This window comes from Diaporthe citri, assembly GCF_014595645.1.
Source record: "Diaporthe citri strain NFHF-8-4 chromosome Unknown scaffold_3, whole genome shotgun sequence".
Classification (NCBI taxonomy): domain Eukaryota; kingdom Fungi; phylum Ascomycota; class Sordariomycetes; order Diaporthales; family Diaporthaceae; genus Diaporthe; species Diaporthe citri.
This window is the reverse complement of record NW_025064848.1, coordinates 2,501,811-2,522,448: the sequence shown is the minus strand read 5'-3', so window position 1 is coordinate 2,522,448 and position 20,638 is coordinate 2,501,811. Positions and strand designations below refer to the sequence as shown.

Here is a 20,638-nt window from a genome sequence, read left to right as displayed (position 1 = left end):
GGCAGCTCGTTGCTGAGCAACGAGTAAGCAAATTCAGCAGGCCTCGCCGGCCTCAGAGACAACAAGCTACTTGCCCATTCAAGGATCCATCATTCTGTCACCAACTCTGCCTGACACCAACTCGTGCTTCACTTGGGACGTCGCCCCAGATAATGTTCTAAAGTTCCAAAACCTCTCTTCAATAGTGGCGCTTGTGGTCCCTGGCTACCATCTCATGCCATCTTGCTGAACAGTCATTTGTGAGTCCTCGGAATTTGCTTCCACCCTCCTGTTGAAAGCGATTGCAAGACACCCTCGGCCGAGTAGTCCACAGGGGACAAGCTCCTCGCTTTGTGATACCCTAGGCTTTCCTCTCTCACATCAAGTGCAAAGGCAGCTGCCCAATGACTTCTTCCTGACACTCTGGAACATCAAACATCTCCTTCACCCTGCCTTTCTTCACCAGGCCACTATTCACCCAGCTTTTATCACAAGACTTCCCTCATCCGGCCTTCAGAAACAACACTGAGTATGAAATATTGACTTGGATGCAGCTCACCTTCGAATCATCTACTGGCAGCCAGAGACATCATTATTTCGTTGCCCCTCAAGTCGAAAGCCTCAGGTTGCTGAAGCAGCTGCTCAACCTCACTTATCAAGAACCTAGCTCCAGGAGCTACCAAAGAGAATAGCAAATCTGCCGGCAGGCACTGAGCTGGGTATCCCGGAATGGCTGGGAGAGGAGGTGTTGATATGGAGGCGTTATCACCTAGAGATGTAAACGCCCTCCCGAAGCGCACCACCGATCTCAAAGCAAAGGCTGCTGCCCAGTTAAGGACAGCCAAAGACAAGGACCACCCTCCTCCTCCACCACCGCAGGTCGTTGAGCCGCCCAGTTCTGATCGCAAGAATGGAGCTGTGTACCAGGTCGGGAAATTGCTGGGCAAGGGCGGCTTCGCCATTTGCTACGACGGCAAGCATGTCGACACGGGGAAGAAATACGCACTGAAAATTGTGAAGAGTACAATGCCTGTCAAGATGCAACAGAAGGTGGGTGGGGCTCTCCCAGGCTCTCCCTCTCTCAATCTTTCTCGTAATTACGAAGCAGAGGAACATTACCCAGGGCTAACAAAATCTTCTTACAGTTTCAAACTGAGCTTCAAATCCACTCCAAGATGAGACACGCAAACATCGTGCAGTTTCACCGAGCGTTCACTTTCGAGAGTTGCACTTATCTCATCCTTGAGCTCTGTCCAAACGGCTCGCTGATGGAAATGGTGAAGAAGAGGAAAGGGTTGACCGAGGCCGAAGTCCGTTTCTACACCATACAAATCGCTGGAGCAATCAAATACATGCACGGAAAGGGCATCATACATCGCGACTTGAAGATGGGCAATATTTTCCCTTGATAGGAACATGAATGCTAAGGTCGGCGACTTTGGTCTGGCTGCCCTATTGGTCACTGGTAACGACATGCACACCATCAGGAGGACCACGCTTTGCGGCACGCCGAACTACATTGAAATCTTGCAAAAGGGAAAAGCTGGACATGACCACAATGTGGACATTTGGAGTCTGGGCATCATAATGTGCGTACGAAATCACGCCCGGTTGGACAATCTAGCTGGCAGAAAGGGCTTGAAGTTGACTGATCGCATTGCTCCAGGTTCGCCATGCTTACCACGAAGCCACCATTCCAGTCCTCAACTACAGACGAGATTTATCGCCGCGCGCGGGACAGAGACTATGACTGGCCACAGAACGACCAGAAACTCATTAGTCTGGAAGTGAAGGATATCGTGGCCTCCATGTTGGTTGAAGCAGACCGAAGACCAGATCCAGACGCAATTGTTCAGCATCCTTTCTTCACTGCTGGCTACGTTCCGGCCCAAGCCGACATTACATCGAGGCTACGGGAGGCAGCACCAGAGCAGGAGATCTTTCACGACTCCTGCGCGAGCCCTAGGCTACAAGAGAGGGTTCAGAGCAACCTCAGGGAGCTTTGCCAACAATGTGAAGTCGGCCCTTGGCAGCAGAAAATCCAACCAGTAAAGGCAGCCATATGGAGGGAGATTGCTTCGGAGGAGAAGCATGGCCTGACACCCAGCATCCCATTGGCCGTCGACATCGTCTACCGACCTTACGACGAACTGAGGAGGGAAAAGCAGCAGCTCCAAGCATCACAATCAGTATCCTTATTGTGCGAGAAAACCGAGGCACTTACTCTTGATGCGCCCGCGAAATGGGCACCCTCTGGATGGCTCAAAGCGCCACCTCAGAGCTTCGCAGCTCAACAGAGGGCAGCGAACAAGCCCCCAAATGCCATCCCCAGCTCACGAACACAGCCTTCAATGAACGCGGCGCCGGCGAGACCGCCGGCGACCCGATCTCGTGGGATCAAGAAAGATATTCCTCTGACCACCAGCGGGGCATTGTCTGTGGAGGACCATGAGCAAGCAAAGAAGGTATCAACAAGAGCAACGCGGACGCAATTGCCCTCCAGCAGGACTCAGCCGACCGCACGACCAGCTCTTGCACCGAGATCATCTTCGACCGCAAAAATTGACCCCCCGCCGCAACCAAAGGAAGATCCCATAGGCGAGAAGAAAGTTGTGTCGCTTTTTGGGCCGGGAGAGCAGCAAGAGTACCTCGAGGATACCAGGCCTGACCTTGTGCTCAGCAGGATGCGGAAGCTGCAGGCAGAACTTGAGCGGGCTCTCAATTCTCGATCCATGGCCTACATCTCGACCAAACAGAAGGGGCCAGAAATTCCCAAGGTCGTTGTCAAGTGGGTGGACTATACGAACAAGTTTGGACTTGGCTACATCTTGAACGATGGTAGCGCAGGGTGCATCCTCAACAGTGTCACTGCGCCGGGAGGAGATGCTCAAGCGGTGCTGCCCCCCTCATTTCTGCTTGTTCACGATGCTGAGAAGCACATCTCACGGAGGAACGACGAGACATATCACGAGAGGCAACAAGTCGTGCCGATGATGGAGCCCATCTACTTCTACGAAACCCAAGGGCGAGGAAGGGATCAGCCGAGTGCGTGTTGACCCGGACGAGTTCAGAGTACCCGTGAGCCAGACCGGGACTGCCTCCAAACTTGGACCTGGCAAGAACGACTACGAGCATCGGAAGAGAGAGCGTATTGTTTTATGGAAGAAATTTGCCAATTACATGCTTCAGCATGCGCGGGAGCACCCTGATGCGGAAACGCCCCGGCCGTTACCCCTCGACGTGCCAGGTGACCTCGTCACATTCTATCAGAGATTTGGGGACGTCCAGGTATTCCATTTCTGCGATGGGCACCTTCAGGTATTTAGCCTCTACCTTTTCCCATCGATTGGAAACCTTACTGACCCCCGTCTAGTTCAACTTTCCCGACCACACCAAGATAGTACTTGACCGGACAGGCGCTTGGTGCCACTTCTGGCACCTATCCCAGGAGGCCGCAGAGCAGCTCGCCAGCACTGGCGGCATGGATGAGGCATCGTTAGATGACCGTGCTGTGCTGTCATATCCCCTCCAGACTCTCCTCAACTTCTCGACGGTGCCTAAGGCGTCGCAACGCAATGTTCCCAACTCCACCCGGCACCGACCAGAGATCCCACTGGAGCTTCAAGGCATACCGGCCGCGAACGATTTCCGCCGCAAGGTCGAATTCATCAGGGCAGTTGTGAAGGAGTGGGCAAGGAACGGGGGCATTGGAAAGAGTGACATGTCGCGAAATGGCCGGCTGAAGTGGCCTGGGCTGCGGCAGACCAAGGACTGCGAGGTCTTGTCCAAACAGGCCTGGGTTACGGTTGGTGCGCGAGGAGAAGACAGTCGGCATGCGGTGTGGGTGGACAGTCGCAACCCGACTACGTTGCTCGACGAGATTGACGAGACCAAGAAGAGCTAGGGCAGGCTTTTCTGAGACGATGGTGGCAGTATGTGGTTCTGCTTGCTGCGACTTCATTTTTTTCTTTTTTTCCTCCACTTCTCTTTCTTCAAAGCCTTGTATTCAAAGTTCTCATCGTCAAGGCGTGAAGGGGTCTTTAGCATTGCGAGACATAATGATGGCTTCACTTGAGAGAGAGGCGACAAGGGCTTTTTCAAACTTGATGATAACAATGAGATAGCAAGCGAGTAAAGGGCATAATTTCACAGTGGTTCTTGTACTCCAGGGCCTCTTCTGTTGTACGCATATGCTTTCAAACAGGATGGCCAGACAATGCCTTGATCCTTGGCCAGGTGTGCTCAAGCCAGGCCTCCACATAACACAAACAGTGAAAGTAAACAAGACGAATCCACTGCGGGGCAACGCCTCGGCTCCCAGACAATGTCTCGACGGACCGCGGTTGCTGGGGTTTAAATGGCATCCATTGCAATGGCTCATTTCAGATTGGCATGACGGTGGTTCCCCTCCGCTCACCCGGTCCAGATTTACTAATTATTTTATGCGCATTTCGTCACGAGTGATTTCGTCGCACACATGCTGCAGTGTTTGTGTGTTTACATTCTCCTACAATTGCATATTTCCTGAAGGCGTAGAGGACGAGGAAGGTAGAATCAGATCGCGTCGTCGTGTGGAATTCACCGCTCATCCAGGGCGTCGGGTGACGAGCACGGGTGTCTTTGCAAGGCTATGCCCATTTGATTTGTCTCCAATGTGCATCGCGTGTGCAAGCATCTGCACGATGGCCTATTTTTTTCCTGTCCAGACGAAGGAGCTGCACCTGTACCAATCACGGGCGGTCTTCTCGCCGGGGGGGAGAGCTTGAGGAGCTCCCCACCGCGTGCCACGACCATCCTTGTCGGTACCTTCTCCACCAAAACTCGCTCAACGCGTCTCGTCTGGTTTGGTCTGGGGCAGGTCTGCGTTACTCGACGCGGCTGAAATTTGATATCTGCTGCACTACCTCCTCTCCTCCTCTGCTTGTGTTTCTGTCTCGCTTGCATTTCCGCTTTGGTTCCAGCATTCCTTCCTCTCTTTTTACCGTACGCCAGACAATTAATGTTTTCATGAGCTCGTCCTGTCAAATCATGTCTTGCTGAGGCTCGGATACCCGTCACCCTCATCCTCAATAACACCGTCAATATCTATATACCGGGACCAAATATGTCCAGCCAACCCACCTCTCCCGGCCCACTCCCGGGGAGCTCTCAGCAGCAGAATGAGAACAATGGTCCTCCTTCGAGCTCACCTCACAGCACGGCCTCTTCCGCGGTGCATGTCGACGAGACCAGAGACAGAGTGGATGCCGACTCATCCTTCCAGAGCAACTCGTCGGAGCGGCACCCCAAGGGCAAGAGGAAGAGAACCGCGTATGTTGCACACACGACTCGCGACCTGGCAAACGCTGTGGGAGACGGACCATTACTAACCAATGCTCCCCGTTCTTCAGTGCAAAGGACAAGGCAATCCTCGAGGCAGCATATAACGCCAACCCTAAGCCGGACAAGGCAGCGCGACTGGACATCGTGAAGCGCGTGTCCCTCAACGAGAAGGAGGTCCAGGTACGATTCCCATGTTCCATGAGCCCAACTGAGCCTCTGACGCGCCACACGCGCTCAATTGGTGGTCTCTTGCCCCGTGGTGACCATCGCTGACCGGACCCGCGCCCCAGATTTGGTTCCAGAACCGGCGGCAAAATGACAGGCGCAAGTCGCGCCCCCTGTCACCGCAGGAGATCGCCGCCCTGCAATATGGTGGAATGCAGGTGCTCTCGTCCGACCCGGCTCCCTACAGCAGCAGCCAGCCCCAAATGTCCGGCCTTCCTAACTCCAATACGTCTCCTTACCAGCAGCCTTCGCTCCAGGAGGGGCCGGACGCGTCTCCACAAGCTGTCGCAGAGCACGCCCACCCCGAGACGGCGGCCGAGTCCACGGTGGAGTTGCCCGAGGCGCATCATAATCGGAGGGAGTCTGCAGTATCGATGGGAGGCGCTGTCATGTCGTCTTCCCAGCCGGTTGAGTTCACGGCAGGCCAGCCACACCAATTGTACCGGTCCGCCTCCGTGGGATATTTTGCCAATAGGTTGCATGCCGGCACGTCTTATCAGGCTAATCGCCGGAGCCCGGACTCGCTGAGGTATGTGCACGCAACACCCCAGCGCGGCCAACGAGCCTTGCTAATGTTTGCAGGCATGAGTTCCTCTCCGCTGCTGCACGACCGTCGTCTGCGGCCCCTGTGCTCCCGCCGCCTCTGTCATCGGGGTTCCGCCTGTCCATGTCCGTGGAGGGCAAGGCAGAGCTTGTCCCACAGCCATCGCCGCCTCGGCTCTCCCCCTCGGCCTTGTCTGATAGCCCTCCTGATCCTTTTGATCGCCCCAGCCTTCACCGTAGCCGCAGTGCAGCCGCCTGTGTCACCCTGCCCCCCATCTCGACCTTGACTGCTTCTCTTGACACAAACGCCTCGAACCCGATAATACAGGCGCCGGTCTCGCATCAACCACAACCACGACTCCCCCAGAGCCTCCACCGCAGCCGCTCTAGAGATGTCCACGCGTGGGAGATGGCCTGCGAGGCGAACATCGAGCCCCGGGACGAGCTGACGGCCTACGCGGCCCGCGAATCATCGGGATCTGCCATCGCCGCCATCAGCCTCCTGCGGACCCTCAGCTCCAGCTCACACTCCGGCATCAACCACGGCGGCGGCGTCCTCCAGCCCAACGGCTCCAAGAGGAATGCGCGCCCGAACGCTCAACCGAACCACAGCGCCAAGAAGCCCAAGCTCAGTCGTGCTTCGAGCATCGTCGGCCGCCTCCAGACAAACTTTGTCAACACCACGACGGACAAGCCTCCCGTGCGACGAGAGCAGACGCCGGTGGAGGCCGAAGACCTGAAGAAGGGTAAGGTGTCGATCCTGTTCTCACCCGGCGGCAACGACTCGGACAAGGAGAACTGGAGCCCCGACAAGGAGGGGCGCCACGTGTTCCGCGGCGCGTCACGGCCTGCGAACGGGAGACGTCCGCTGCCCTCGGAGCCGACGTCAAAGACGACGACGGGTCTTCAGAAGCCGCGCAGGAGCGTGGGCCGCGTGCTGGGGGACGCGAGCAACGACAGGTCGCTCCTGGGGCGCGCGAGGACAGCGCCAACCTCGAGGCGGAAGAAGGGCAGCACGCCGGTCAGCATCTTCGAGGACGGGGCCGATGCCGGGGCCGACTCTTCCGAGGGCGAGAGCGAGAACGAGGACCACGGCCGGGACGCCGTTGAGGACGACGAGGTGGAGAGGTTCATGCGCGGCGAGGTCAGTCCGAGCAAGAAAGGGGCGGCTAGCGCGATCGCGGGGCTGCTGGCCCTGAGCCAGGGGAATTGGCGGTAGAGCGGCGCCCCCTTCGGCCCCGAGTGGCTTCATCCTCTTGCTGCGACTGTTGTCATTACTACTCGTAGCCTTTTTGCCTGCCGCCGGCTGCAATTGTCCAAATGTCGATTGATCCCTCACCTCTCGATGCATCGATCCTGTGGCGAAATCCCGCCGCACCATATTCCTGTATACTATACTCTGCCCGACTGAATCGGCGGTCAGATCTCTGCCCCCAGCATGCCCGAAAGCCTAACTCGGATGAATTATAAGCCTGAGGGGCAGTCGGGACATGGATCGGGCATTTTGGTATGATCAGGCGCCCGCTGCGCATCAAATCACAGGATAATTCTGGATGGAAACTCCGGACATGTCGATTAAGCTTCGCTTATGTGCAGAAATAAGACAATTTTGGGGTAGAGGGAGGGAGGAGGGTGGATGTGGCGGGCCCGCGCCCTGGATCTCATGCCATCTCATCTCACATCTATCTCATCTGAAATCCCCCGCGGTGAGTGAAAGCGGGCGTGGGCCCCAGAGCCTGGGACTCACCGAGGCTTATGCGTAATAGGCGCCAGGGAGGGGCGCTGCTATGGGTCACTGCGTGAGGCTGTTTGATTGTGAGAGTATGTTTTTGTGTCTATGCATGAGTTTCGGACTCGAACGAATGTCATCTATGAATAAAACGAAACCAACGTCTATTTTGTCCCTCCTATTTTTAAGCTTCTGTCTTCTGCATGCTAGTCGTGTTTTGGCGAACGGTTGACTGCATGAAACGGTTGGAAACAGGGGGGCCAAAGTCAGGAGAAGGCGTAAGGAGAGGGAAGATCAGCTTTGCTTTTGAGTGATTGCGTGCAGACACAGATCAGTGTATTGCGGAGCCCCCCTAGGACACTAATCTTGAGTAATAATGCTTTCTAGAATACTCAAGTGTACCGAACCACTGAAAAGTTGGGGCATTAGAGCGAGCACAATTGTACAGCACAAGTCAAAAGATGCCTAGAAGTACTTGAGTGTAGCCAAGGGTCTTTGATGCCCATTCTATCTGTATTTGGATGCCACTAAAAGATGGCCTATTTTCTGCCAGATTCTGGTTGGAATTTGTCGTTGTGCTTTGCGAGATCTTCAAGAATCAACGCTTGTAAAACTCCCCCTATGGCTTGGTCGCGCTCAAATGATGGCTTCTCGCTGCCGTGTAGCGAGCGCTACGAATATGCTGTATCCAACAAAATGCCACGCTCTTGTATCTATCTATGAATTTCTAAAGTATATATGCACTTCTTCGATGGGGTGGGTGACTGTGGCTGGTGACTTTGGGTCCGCTCCAGCAGTCCAGAAACGGCCTACGTTGGGTGAGGCTCTTGGTTCCTACATTCCCAGGAGACTCATTTGCCTCCTCAGGGGGCTTGCTGCAGCACTCCCTTCCTCGGAAGCATAGCAAGCAGAGTCCGTGTCGATATCCCAGTCGCCCTCGCCCTCGTCGCACGCCTCGCTGCCGTTGGCGCTGCCCGTGTCGAAGCCCTTCTGGGTCGCTGCACGGGTGTTCCAGCGCAGCGTCCGGGAGACGGAGTCGAACCACTCGGTGTCGGTGCGGTTGACGGTGGGGAAGGGGTACTGCGAGGCCGTGATGGTGACACAATCACCCTGTCTGAGTTCCACACGTCCCTTGCCATCAAAGGCACAGTAGGCTGTCGCGCGCGAGTTGCGGGGGACGGTCACGCGCAGGAGCATCGTGTCGGAGAGGACCATGGGCCGGAAAGAGAGTGTGTGGGGGCAGATGGGAGTGAGGAGGATGGCAGGAAGGTCCGGGTGGACAAGGGAACCACCTGCGGAGAGAGAATACGCGGTCGATCCTGTGGAGCAGATTAGCGATGCAGCTCATAGGCGGTAAGGCGATCGTATATTGGGGACTTACCAGTCGGCGTGGAAAAGATGCAACCATCCGCCTGGACGACCGTCAAGAGCTCATTGTCTCCGTAAAGCTCCAAGTTGGAGACATAGGGCGATGGGCCACGGTCAATAACGAGCTCGTTAAGGACCTCGAACTGCTCTCCTTCCTCCAGGTCACGACCCTGCTGACCGTCCCGGTACACCGTGCACGTAAATCGCATCCGAAGGTTGATCTTCATGCCATCATCTCCCATCACACGACTTAGGTGTTCCTTGAATCGGTCATACCCAAATGGCGTCAAGAAGCCCAGACTGCCCAGGCTGAAGGAGAGCACGGGTGGGACTATTCTCTGGAAGAGCCATGAGGTGAAGAGGACCGTGCCGTCGCCTCCCAGCGTCAGGACCAGGTCGAATTTCTCGGGTTGGCTCCAGCACAGGTCCGGTGTCCAGTACTTGAGCATGTGTTGGAAACGGGGGTTCTCGTCAACCAGCCCTTGAGCGTTGAATCGTTTCGAGCTGCGAAGCTTTGCATCCACGTAGACGTTAACGCCGAGATCCGACCCGTAACGCGGCGTGCTGAGTAGCCACTGCGCCAGCTCGCGAGTCAAGACAACCAGCTGGTTGTCCCTCGCCTTGGTCACAATCATGACGTTCCGCACCGCCCGCTTGATGGGCCTCCTCTGCAGCTGCTTGGACACCTCACGCACTCCGGTGGCGGTCTGGACCAGGCGCGAGTGCGACATCCACTCGTCGTTCTTGATCTCCTCCAGAACCCTGTCGATGTCGACGATACCGTCAAAGCGTTGGTGATAGAAGCATGGCGACTGCAATGCGGGAAATGCTGTGGTAGGCGTGAGGGTGCGCTGCGCAAGGTCGTTGAGAGCATCGCACAGCTGGGAGGATGAAGTCCCGCGCCGGGCGTCGGCCCCGCTGGATTGCGAGGCTGACAGCATGCCGGGAAGCGATAGGGCCTCTGGCTTGTTGTTGCGTGTGACTGACGAGGCTAGAGCCTTGAAAAGAGTCTGACGAGGGATAGACTCAATGGAGCGCGAGTTCTTCCTGTGGCCTTTGGCGTAGGGGCTGGGGTCGGAGTCTTCGGAGTCTCCCCCTACGAGAGCGGCTGATAAAGAGATTGGTTGGTTGTGATCGACATATCGAAGGCTTTGTTTTGCTTCGTCCAGAGAGAGGTGCTGCAGGGAGGGCGGGTATGGTATGGAGGTGGTCAGGGTAGGACCGGAGGAAGTTGACGATGAGGTCCTGGGGCGGTCATGTAGGGTATTGTGGTTATTACTGGTCTTGGGCTCCTCGGACTTTTGCAACGGCGGAAACGCGGCGGGATTACTGAGGGCTGGGTGGATCGAAGTCGGGGATAGGAGTTGGTCCGACATGGTGACGAAAGTAGGACCCCAGAGATCTGCCGGCAGCCGGGAATCGTCGAGCTTGCACTGGTGACAAGTGGTGGTTGCGTGTCTGCAGGTGCAGCTGCAGGTGCAGGTGCAGGCACAGGCGCAGGCACAGGCGCAGGCGGCAGGGCGTGTGCAAGATCCGGGGCTGCAGGATGCTTCTGCAGCACGACACAGCAACCTTGGAAGATGCGGGCGAGCTAGACTCAGCTGTCTCGGAGCTTGCGACTCAGCAATAAAGCCAAATCCTGCCCGATAATGCCGTTAGAACCGGTCTGTCCGCGGCACGAAACGCTGAGCGGGGTGGGGTTGATTGTAGGGACACAAGAGAACAAACAGCGGCGCCCCTTTCCTCTTCTGGTGCAGCTGTGCGGCCCTGTCTAGTGGGTCCGCACTGGAACAGGGGGCGTTTTGGCGGGTGGGAGCGAGAGGCGAGATTGTGGGTGAGACGGCGGGAGGTGGACGGGGTCAGGACCGCCAGGTGGGGGTAAACCCAGCTTTGGGTGGGACTCACTTGGCGGGCTCGTCGACGAGGAAGAGGGGAGTTCAGCTGCTGCTGGCTCCAGCTTATGGCAGGAGGTCTGGCCCAAATGATCGACCTCGCTCTGTGTGAGTGCTGTGAGTTGGTGACCCGGATGTTGACCATGCAACGTCACAGGTTTGTTGCCGTCAGTGTCTGGGCTCACGGCCGAGACGGTCTTCGTAGATCTAGCAGGCTTCCGAGGGAGATAACACCGGCAGAGAACCTGTAGAGGCCGTCACACGAGTCGTCAGTCTCAGAGTCCCTCCAGATTTTCCAATTCATGGCTACTGTGCAACCTGCCAGGTGGACCTGCTGTCAAACAGGGGTGATAGCCCCCAGCGGCGGTGCACCACCCGGACCCTGAAGGATTCTGCTGCTTACCGTGATCTGGGAGTCTTGGTTGCTCTGATTGCTTGAGGTGGTGGCAGTGTGATGTGACCCGAGGTGCAGAGACACTTGCGCGTGGCTGGAAGACTCGTGACGAAGATAGCTGGAAATGGATTGCTGCTGGACAAATCGATGATGTGTGGGTATCTCTGCAAAAGCAACTTGGTCTTCCGGGTATTAAATGCTGTAAGATGTCGACTCCAGGTCTTTAAACAATGCTGATGCACGCGATGCTATCAAAACGACAGTCGGGAAGATCATTCGGTAGCGAAGAACGGGACAGAAGTTTGCTCCCAAGTACAATAAAGAAGGCCAGGTTTGAAAGGAAGGTAAGAAGCGACGCCGGCGCGATTCAGAGAGAGGTGAGAGAACGAGATGGGACGGACAAGCTCAGGGGCGAGGTAATTACTAGAGAACTACCAGAGCTCTGCTTGCAGCTTGCCGTCCAGGGAGAAGAGGAGGAGAGAAGGAAAGAAGTTATAGACAAAGTTGCACTCTGAGTGTGTCTGTCCGAAGGAGGTCGCGTCGAAACAGCCTACTTGTAGTATGCCGCCTGCCCACTTTGAATATTTGCCTGCGGGCCGTGAATTGACCTGCCAGGATCGGTGAGAACCCAGACCGTCCGCTTATCACAGGCAGCGTGGCATCTGGGTGGAAGCTGGGACAGGAGACGCTGGCGCATACAGGCAGACAAGGCCGGCTCGACGAGGGCAGCTTGTTGTCGAGCGCGGCGCTGCTCCCGCATAGTCCCCGCTGTTCCAGAACAAAGGCCGTCAAAGGGCCTGACGGCCTGGCCCGCCAAATCAGATCTGTACAGCCAGCACTGATCTGTTTGGCCATGGGGAGAATGGTGAACCAACGGAAGTTCCATGATCCTGGCCCCCTGCCCTGTCGGTTTCTGGCGAACGTCCGCATTGATACGTCAGATCTTGGTGTTACGGTACTGTGGTTGCTTCCCGCACGCTCTGCAGGAGGCTTCCTGTGGATGTGACTACACACAACTGTGCCGACTGATCCGTATCCTGCTTGCTGACAGCCCCCTTTTTGGTGGAAGTCGGCATGCCGAGGAAGCTGTCGTGGAGAAGTGGCCCAGTATTAGGCAAGACACTGTTTTGTGCATGCACGCTGCGGCTTGACAGGAGAGGCTCCAGGGGTTTGGGACCGCTAGGTCCAGTCGAGTCTCAGGTCCGGGTCGCTAGGGTCTGCGGGAAAACTAGTGCAGCAGCTCGTCTCATCTCACGAGGCAGGGCACCCCGGGCGGAGCCCGACTATACCAGTGCCCTGCTCTTAATTATTTCAGTGGGCCTGACTCGATCCGCGGCGTAAACAGTTCTGCGTATCTCGACGACGCCTTTGCCGCCCGTGTTGACGGATGTTTGGCAGGATCTGCCTCTGGTGTCCGATCAATGCAGTCGGTGCCGGGTTGTCTTGTTTGACCCGTGCGGATCAGACACAACTGTCGTGCAACATGCATACGCATACGACGACAATACCAACAAACAAAGTGGCCGCCAAAGGCCGAGGCTCTTCTCGTCCTAAGACGAAAGTAAGGCTCCTTCAACAGTGATCACCGCCCAGGTAACACTTGAGATTGCTCGAATAGCACGTGGTTTAAACCTTGGTTCCCGACTGGGCATTTGTCCTGCATCTGGACATCGGATTGTGCTGACTTCGTCTGGTTTACTTGCCTGTGTGTTGATGAAGATCCGCTTGCCGAAGACCCATTTGGCAGAGATCTGATATGTTGAAACAGCCCCTCAAGCCTCTTCGTTGCTCCAGACACGGCCGTCGCTAGAGAATCCACGAGGGACGTTTGAGGATGCCAACGCGACCCTTCTAAAAACCATCGCCACGGACACACCAAGTGACGAGTCAGGTTTCAAGGGAAACGATGCATATGAGACTCGCACACTGATGTCAGGCTGCCGACGCCCACAGACTCGCGTCCCTTGCTCGGGATTCCCAAGCATCCCATGCTACTGGTCGACAGTTGCCTGTGCGAAGGTAGGCAACCACCGTATCAAACCTTCCGCTTTCTCTCCTCTAAGAAGTGATCGCACCCCGCCTCCTCAAACCGGCATCCTTCACAACGTCTGTATCTGCTCTGCGTTGTAGCGTGGGACGCCGTTATCACCCCGCCAGCGGGCCAGCAGCCCCGGCCAACGTTGTTCATGCGGCAGGACACATCGATAGAGGTGCCAAACAATATCTGTCTGGAGCGCACGAGACGCCCCAGTGATCAATATAGTTGCAGTCACTTCCAGTATAGATCTGCCGCGACTTTGCTCTCTGCTGCTGACCTAACAAACTGACGCATATCTGGGCCACTTTGTTGGGCTTCATCCAAAACAGCGTGGATCCCGTTACCGTCAGCCGCGCCGCAGCACGCGCTCCGCGTTGTTTCGTAGACTTGATCCCATTCGGTCATGCTGAAGTCACCCTCGCTCTCAGCAAGCAAAAGCTCGCTGAATGATGTGAATGCCAAGACGTGGACGGATCGGGATTTGTCCGCCTCTCGTGGAGGGTCCATCGTGATCTGGGTCTTGCCGTCACTGAGCGAGACGGCCGCAACAGCAGAAGTAGCTGTAGCCCTCATTGGCACTGCAGCGGACAGGAGGGCCAGAACCGCGGTCTGAAGCAGAGCCGGGATGATGAGCAAGTTCTATTAGGAAGGGTCAGCAATGTTCAAGCAGCCCTGACCAAGAAGACCAGGGGAGGGGGCGCCGGGGAGCTCTTCAAGCCTCGTACCGAGCTCGCCTGGACGAGTTTCGTGTTGACGTATTCATTGGCAGGCGCTTCTGTTACCTGCAGGACGATCTGTACGACGCAGCGAGGGAAATTCTTGACCAGGATGAGCTGTCGCAGTGACTGTTGCAACAGCGACTCCAGATGCCTCTCCCTGGTACCTGTGTGAGAGAAATGAGCGAGAGTTCTCTGGTAGGATCTCCGGGATGCCAAGAAAACTGACCTCCGACTCCTGAGGCCGGCCGAACGACAACGTCAACCAACGCCTCGTAGGGGTGCTCATCCCGTTTCTGGGCCTCAACAGGACCGTTTGCAGAGGCTGTGATGGTGTAGCCAGCATATGAGTACGTCGCAGAGCCGTCAGCCTTGGGCAACGGCGACAGAACCGCCTCGGGCTTAGTTGACACTGTCATTGTAAATGGTGGCCAGTGTTTGAGTTGTCAAAGGTAAGGTGAAGCACTGCACCAGGCTGATATTCGCACGGAAAAGAATGTCGCTTCCACCAACGCTGGTTGGCATCGCAAACAATAAAAAAGTCAACTGGAATGAACTCATAGGCCGGGAGAGCTTTGAGCCCCACCACTAATCGAGTTACGCTAGTGGGTCCCAAGGCAGGCAGTACCTGGATCAGGCATACCTAGGTACCTAGGTATGTAGGCAGGTACGCACACAGGTACAGTACAGTAGGTAGCTACGATATGTAGGTACTCAGGTACCTACCAGTCATCATCTGCCAAGGTGCTTTGTAACTGGCAACAACGATCACCAGTCAGGGACCACCAGACTCCAACAGAACATCAACGAGCTTGCTGCTATCCACACATACTTGTTCTATGACTGCACACTAAGAACATGGCTCCTACTGCTATGGCTGCCACGCAACAAACGGCAGACACCAAGTCGCCGACGATATCAACACCGGCACCGGCATCAACGTCAGGGCCTCAAAGAGTGCCGAGTCTGGGTCACAAGCTTCCCAAGCTCGAGCCCAGGCGGCGCCGACCACAGCCTGAGAATCCCATCCCTTTCCCCAACACGCCTGCTCTCCCACCACCCCCGGAAAGCCCAGGCTCGTTTCGTGTGCCGAGCCGCCGCATCTTGTCAAAAGCGGATCATGACTTGTTCGTCTCCTCCCCGTCGTTTAACCTGATACTGTCCTGGATTTTCAGCCTGGCCGAGTCTGTCGTCGACACGCCCATCTCAGCGGTGAAGGACGACGAGCTGGCCAGCCCAATACGGACGCTCCTGGAGATCCTCGACGAGGTGGAGCAGCTCGTCTACCAAAACCCGCCAGACGATCAGGGGGGCTCCAGGTTTGGCAACAAGAGATTCAGAGACTTCCTGGACAAGGCCAGGGCGCAAGAGACGAAGTGGCACCAGAGGCTGGGCGTCGACAGCCCGGACGCCGTTGCCGAGCTCGCCACGTACCTCAACCAGTCCTTCGGGAACCGGAAGCGCATCGACTACGGCTCCGGCCATGAGCTCAACTTCATGATCTGGCTGCTATGCCTCTACCAGCTCCGCATCGTCACGCGCGAAGACTTCAAGCCCCTGGTGCTCAAGGTGTTCACCCGCTACCTCGAGGTCATGCGCGTGATCCAGTGCCTGTACTACCTCGAGCCGGCGGGCTCGCACGGCGTGTGGGGCCTGGACGACTACCAGTTCCTCCCCTTCCTGTTCGGCGCGTCGCAGCTGTCCCACCACAAGTACATCACGCCGCGGGCCATCCACCAGGAGCTCATGCTCGAGCAGTTCGGCAAGGACTACCTCTACCTGAACCAGATCGTCTTCGTGAACAGCACCAAGACCGTCAAGGGCCTGCGGTGGCACAGCCCCATGCTGGACGACATCTCGTCCGCAAAGTCGTGGGAGAAGGTCGAGGGCGGCATGCGTCGCATGTTCGTGGCCGAGGTGCTCAAGAAGCTGCCGGTCATGCAGCACTTCCTGTTCGGGTCCCTGGTCCCGGCCGTGGACGGCATGAGCGAGCAGAGCCTGGCCGGGGTCCCGGACGAGGAGGACGATGACGAGGGCGGCGAGGTCCAGGTCTTTGACGAGGGCGACGTCAGGCATGTTCACCAACAGAACGGATGGGGCGAGTGTTGCGGTATCAAGGTCCCCAGTGGTGTTGCTGCCGGTATGGAGGCGATGAAGAAGGGCGAGACACTACGCAGGATTCCTTTCGATTGAAGTATCTTGGAATGAGTACATTCTGGGAAGCTCGCGGTGATTTTGCGCGTGTATGTGTTTTACAGCTTATGAGACAATAGACTACCTCAATCCACCATGATTCGGGTATAACTTGTGTGGATCAAGCATGTCTGGCTGTGGCCCTGCTACATAGGGCAACCTGCAAAGCCGCAACTTCAGTCGGTGCCACTACGAGTGCAATCGAAGAGAGTGTCCCTACCACTTCTCCCTACCACTTCTCCCAGAGGCGAAACACCTTGTCTCTATACGGCGCTCCTTACTGTTCTCAGTCACCCTCGACAGCAAAGGACGGATATCACAAAATTTGGTTCAAGCAATCTCGGAGGGCATACTTTAATGGAAGATGCTATTCCAAGGCAAAACTAACTATCCGCGATGTATTCTTGCTGATTTCGAACAAAGCATTCTAAGAATGGACACGACATCATGCGATCTATTGATGGAGGGCAACACACATGACAGGAAAAAAGGAGACGGCACGCTGATTACCTCGGCTGGCACTTGAAAATGAGTGTGAATGAGAGACAGAATGAGAGACATGAGAGAGGGAGGAGGAAAGGAAAAGCAAGGAGGATTCCGGACTCGAGCCGTCACGACCCACCCCTCGGCGGCAGCGGACCGCCAACCTCTCTTCATGTGCCGAACTTGGTTGGGTCGCCGCACGCCACGTCGAACCACTGGTAGGGCTGGAAGGGGTCGATGGACGAGACCTCGTATGCCACGAGACCGCCGTACAGCTTGCACCTTGGGGCCCCCAAGCCGGGCTCCAGGTAGAACTCGTAGCTGTAGCACTGCTCGACGGCGACCTGTTTCGCCCAAAGACAGGTTAGCACACCGGGGTCAAAATAAGAGGTGGGGTGGTATTAGTGCACGGGGAATCAACACTCACGCTGCAGAACTGGTAGCAACCCTGGAGCGTCACGGGGACGTTGGCCCTGTTGTAGGCGTAGGTGGCGAGGTAGTACACGCCGATGGCGGTGCCCCTGATGCCGCAGTGGATGATACCCGGGGACGGGGTGCCCGTCGGCGCGTTCGACGAGACCGTGTCGGTGGCTGTGACGACCGTCGTCGGGAACTCTGACGGCGTGGAGCTCGCCGTGGCGATCGGGGTCAGCGTCGTGACGATGACCAGCGTCCCCGAGGTTGAGGTCGCTGTCGACGTCGCCACCTCGATCGGGGTCTCAGTCGGGTCGATGACGAGCGAGGTGATCGTCGTGGCCGTCGAGGACACCCCCGGCACTATGACGGTTGTCTCAGTGGGCGGGATGATGATGGACGTCACCGTCGGGCCGTCCGATGACGTGGGCTCCTCTGCGGTCGTGGAGGCCGGGACGGACGAGACGTTTGCGAACGAGGGGGTCGGGATGGGCAGGATGCTGATCTCGGGTGTGGAGGTGACGTTGGCGAAGGAGGTGAAGTTCCCTGGGATATCGATCGAGGAGGAGGTCGGAATGGGCGTGGGCGTGACATCTGGCGTGCTGATATTGGGGAACGATGTGAAGTTTGTGGGGGCCAGCACGGTCGTAGTAGAGACCGAGGAGGTGAGGTTGACGAAGGTAGGAGAGCCGGTACCGTCCGTGCCAAAGGGGGCTGTCGAAGTGGTCGAGTTGGAGATGGGGAAGTAGGGCTGGCTTGTCGTTGTGGTCACGGCAGTCCCAGTCAGGAGCCACGACGAGGTGGCTGAAGAGTTCCCATAGGGCGCAGAAGTGAAGTTCCCAGGGGATGATGTGGGCGAGCTCGTACCGTACACGGTGACGTACTCTGTGATCCTAATCACGGAACATGCGCTTGTGGTGGTGGGGATGGGAGGAAGCAAAGGATCAACGATGACGGTGGTTGTGGTGTCCGGAGACACCGTGGACGTATCAACCGCAGCCGCGCTCACGTCGTCGGGGGGCGGGCCGTAGAACGGAGGTCGGAACGGGGGGCCCACGGACAAGATTGGCGTGTCAACTTGCCGTTGACGGTGGCCTCTGCGGGGATGGAGTCGCTGATCAATGTCAGTAAGGTGGTTCTCAAAAAAGGGCATCTATTTGTGTCTCAGATTCTTGGAGGTTTCCATTCCACATACGTTGTTGACATTGGGTGCTGCGAGTATCGGGCTGCAAATGAGCCCTGCAGCGACTAGAAGTACGTTGTGACGCATGCTTCTGTCCTGAAAAGTGAATTTATACAGAAACGAGTGATTCAAAAGATCCGAGGGACCAGGAGGACGGTGCCTTAAGAGAGTGTATGCAAAGCGAATGGCTGTTGCTGATGATGTGTTGAGGCTTTCTCTGCCATCTCGAGCTTCTTCCCGAGAGTCTTATAGACGTTCTCATCGCTCTAGGTCTCTCGGGATCTATCGAGATCTAGATGCCCAATTCACAAGGGATGATGTTCTCAGACCTAACCAGGCAATTATTGGCATGTGAGGGCGGTTAGTCCTGCGAGGCTGGGAAGGGGAGGTTCATGGGCACACTTTTTTCCAGCAAGGGAGAAACCACCACACCACCGCACTACCATCACGAGCTCGGCATGCCGTCTGACGGCTCCACCTTGACATCACTTCCACTCACGATCGCCAGGCAATTGACATCAGGGATGCCATCTCGGCTCAGAGTCTCGATGAATTCGGCTGCCCTTGATGACCTAGCGCTTATTTGAACGAGGCTCCCTAAGAGAAAAAGAACCGTTGCGCTACAGTACAGTCCGAGATGTGAGACCCCCTCGGTCGATCGATCAAAGAACAGATGCGATAGGGTATCGAACAGGCTCACTCGAAACGCCCCTCAATTCCCTTGCGTGATCCCAAAACGCAGACATGCCTTGCTTCCTAAAGACGCCATAGTATGCTTCCTGGCTGAAATTTATACAGTGTACCTTCCACAGCAGCCGGGGAAAACGTGGAAGGTATAGCCGACTGGCTCGCGAAAAATTGCACCCTCGCCAAACAACTGGCGGTAGCAAAAAGGATGGCCACAGACCAGAGTCTTCTCCTTATCAGTCTTCCCAAATAGTCTCCAGGTCCAGGTCTCCTCTCCTTTCTGCGCCACAAACGCTCCACCGCTTCCGCTTGTCTCTTGTTCCAAATCCACTCAACGTGCGGCCGCGTACTGGGGCATCCAGGCTGCTGCGACCCTTAGGCTCACCGCCGTCCTCAGCGTCAGCAGCAGCTTTGAGCTGGGCAATCCTGTCCGCTTCGAGTGCGGCCTCCTCAGCATCAGGCGAGTCTGGGATGGTCTCCAGACTTGAGATGCTGGGGCTTCGAGATCTCATAGAAATCGGTGTAGAGGGCATAGATGATGACGGAGCGTAGCCCCCAGAAGACGAGTAGCCGTCCTTGTCGCTCAGTAAGTCGTAAGGTCGCTGGACCGGCGAGGAAGTAATGGACGATGATGTAAAAGAGCTAGGCAACGAGCCCGTGCTGGAGCTCGGCAGGTGGCGGAGGGGTGAGGAAGGACGCTGGCGGACCATTGGCGTGCTAAAGCCCAGGTTGGGAGAGCTGTTTCTCTCTGACAGCTGGCGGTCGGGGAGGACCGATGTGCGTGTAGGCGAGGCGGGAGGGTACATCTCATCGACTGGTTTTCGCAAGGACCGCTGTCGCTGTGGCGAGCCCTTTGGGCTCTGGGGACGTGGTATGAGGATGTGGCCGAGCCCGTTCACGCCGGGCATGGACTGGGCACGCCCCATGGGAGGGGGAGCCAGAGTAGCGGCAGATTTGGACCTGACATGGTTGCCTGACAATGGAGAGGTGGTCCGCGGGCGATATGGCAGTGCAGCGGCGTTCCACGTGGGAGATATTGGCGAGGAAGGTGAAGGATCGGTGGAGCGACGCATGGTGGGAGGCTTCCGAGGGGATTCGGGCTCAGAGGTCAGGGGCTGTGGGTTGTAGTTTGAATGCTGTAGTCGAAGAGAAGGAAGGGGGCCTGAACGGAACTCCTCGAGTTTCTCGGTCTCCGGGACAGGCTCCATGGTGATGATGCCTCGAGCAGCCCGGGAAAAGAATCACCGGAGCGTCGTATGCATGGAGGAGGAGCAGCAGGAGGGCGCGGTGGTCTGGAGGTGGTCTGGAGTCGGACTGTAGCTGTGGGATGGTGGAGACGTCGCAGCAGGTGCAGCAGCCGCAGGCGCGATTGGTGGAGGGGCAACAGGCTCGATGTTAGGTCTCTCCCCGTGCAGACACGCCAGCACGTGTTCTGTGGGCGAGGACAAAAAGAGTATGCCGAGGTGGATTGA

General features: G+C 56.7%; 7 protein-coding genes across 7 annotated transcripts; 3 read left to right on the top strand and 4 right to left on the bottom strand.

Annotated features, from left to right (window-relative positions):
* Positions 1–708: 708 nt before the first annotated feature.
* INS49_008300 (uncharacterized protein) lies at positions 709–3,883 on the top strand (the record flags this gene model as incomplete). Its single annotated transcript, XM_043169044.1, has 6 exons — positions 709–1,029; positions 1,125–1,189; positions 1,392–1,568; positions 1,646–3,024; positions 3,227–3,267; positions 3,353–3,883. 6 exons carry the CDS (start codon positions 709–711, stop codon positions 3,881–3,883), a joined length of 2,514 nt encoding a protein of 837 aa, XP_043026724.1.
* A 1,200-nt stretch (positions 3,884–5,083) lies between these two features.
* Positions 5,084–7,288, top strand: INS49_008299 (uncharacterized protein; the record flags this gene model as incomplete). The annotated part of the gene is made up of 4 exons (XM_043169043.1): positions 5,084–5,289; positions 5,370–5,481; positions 5,592–6,055; positions 6,109–7,288. 4 exons carry the CDS (start codon positions 5,084–5,086, stop codon positions 7,286–7,288), a joined length of 1,962 nt encoding a protein of 653 aa, XP_043026723.1.
* Positions 7,289–8,632: 1,344 nt separating this feature from the next.
* On the bottom strand, positions 8,633–10,542 carry INS49_008298 (uncharacterized protein; the record flags this gene model as incomplete). Its single annotated transcript, XM_043169042.1, has 2 exons — positions 8,633–9,117; positions 9,180–10,542. 2 exons carry the CDS (start codon positions 10,540–10,542, stop codon positions 8,633–8,635), a joined length of 1,848 nt encoding a protein of 615 aa, XP_043026722.1.
* Positions 10,543–13,721: 3,179 nt separating this feature from the next.
* INS49_008297 (uncharacterized protein) lies at positions 13,722–14,625 on the bottom strand (the record flags this gene model as incomplete). Its single annotated transcript, XM_043169041.1, has 3 exons — positions 13,722–14,129; positions 14,216–14,373; positions 14,436–14,625. The coding sequence occupies 3 exons, from the start codon at positions 14,623–14,625 to the stop codon at positions 13,722–13,724; spliced, it is 756 nt and encodes a 251-aa protein (XP_043026721.1).
* A 439-nt stretch (positions 14,626–15,064) lies between these two features.
* On the top strand, positions 15,065–16,399 carry INS49_008296 (uncharacterized protein; the record flags this gene model as incomplete). Its single annotated transcript, XM_043169040.1, has 1 exon — positions 15,065–16,399. The coding sequence occupies one exon, from the start codon at positions 15,065–15,067 to the stop codon at positions 16,397–16,399; it is 1,335 nt and encodes a 444-aa protein (XP_043026720.1).
* A 653-nt stretch (positions 16,400–17,052) lies between these two features.
* On the bottom strand, positions 17,053–18,566 carry INS49_008295 (uncharacterized protein; the record flags this gene model as incomplete). Its single annotated transcript, XM_043169039.1, has 3 exons — positions 17,053–17,226; positions 17,310–18,410; positions 18,492–18,566. 3 exons carry the CDS (start codon positions 18,564–18,566, stop codon positions 17,053–17,055), a joined length of 1,350 nt encoding a protein of 449 aa, XP_043026719.1.
* An 836-nt stretch (positions 18,567–19,402) lies between these two features.
* INS49_008294 (uncharacterized protein) lies at positions 19,403–20,374 on the bottom strand (the record flags this gene model as incomplete). Its single annotated transcript, XM_043169038.1, has 1 exon — positions 19,403–20,374. One exon carries the CDS (start codon positions 20,372–20,374, stop codon positions 19,403–19,405), a length of 972 nt encoding a protein of 323 aa, XP_043026718.1.
* Positions 20,375–20,638: the final 264 nt, after the last annotated feature.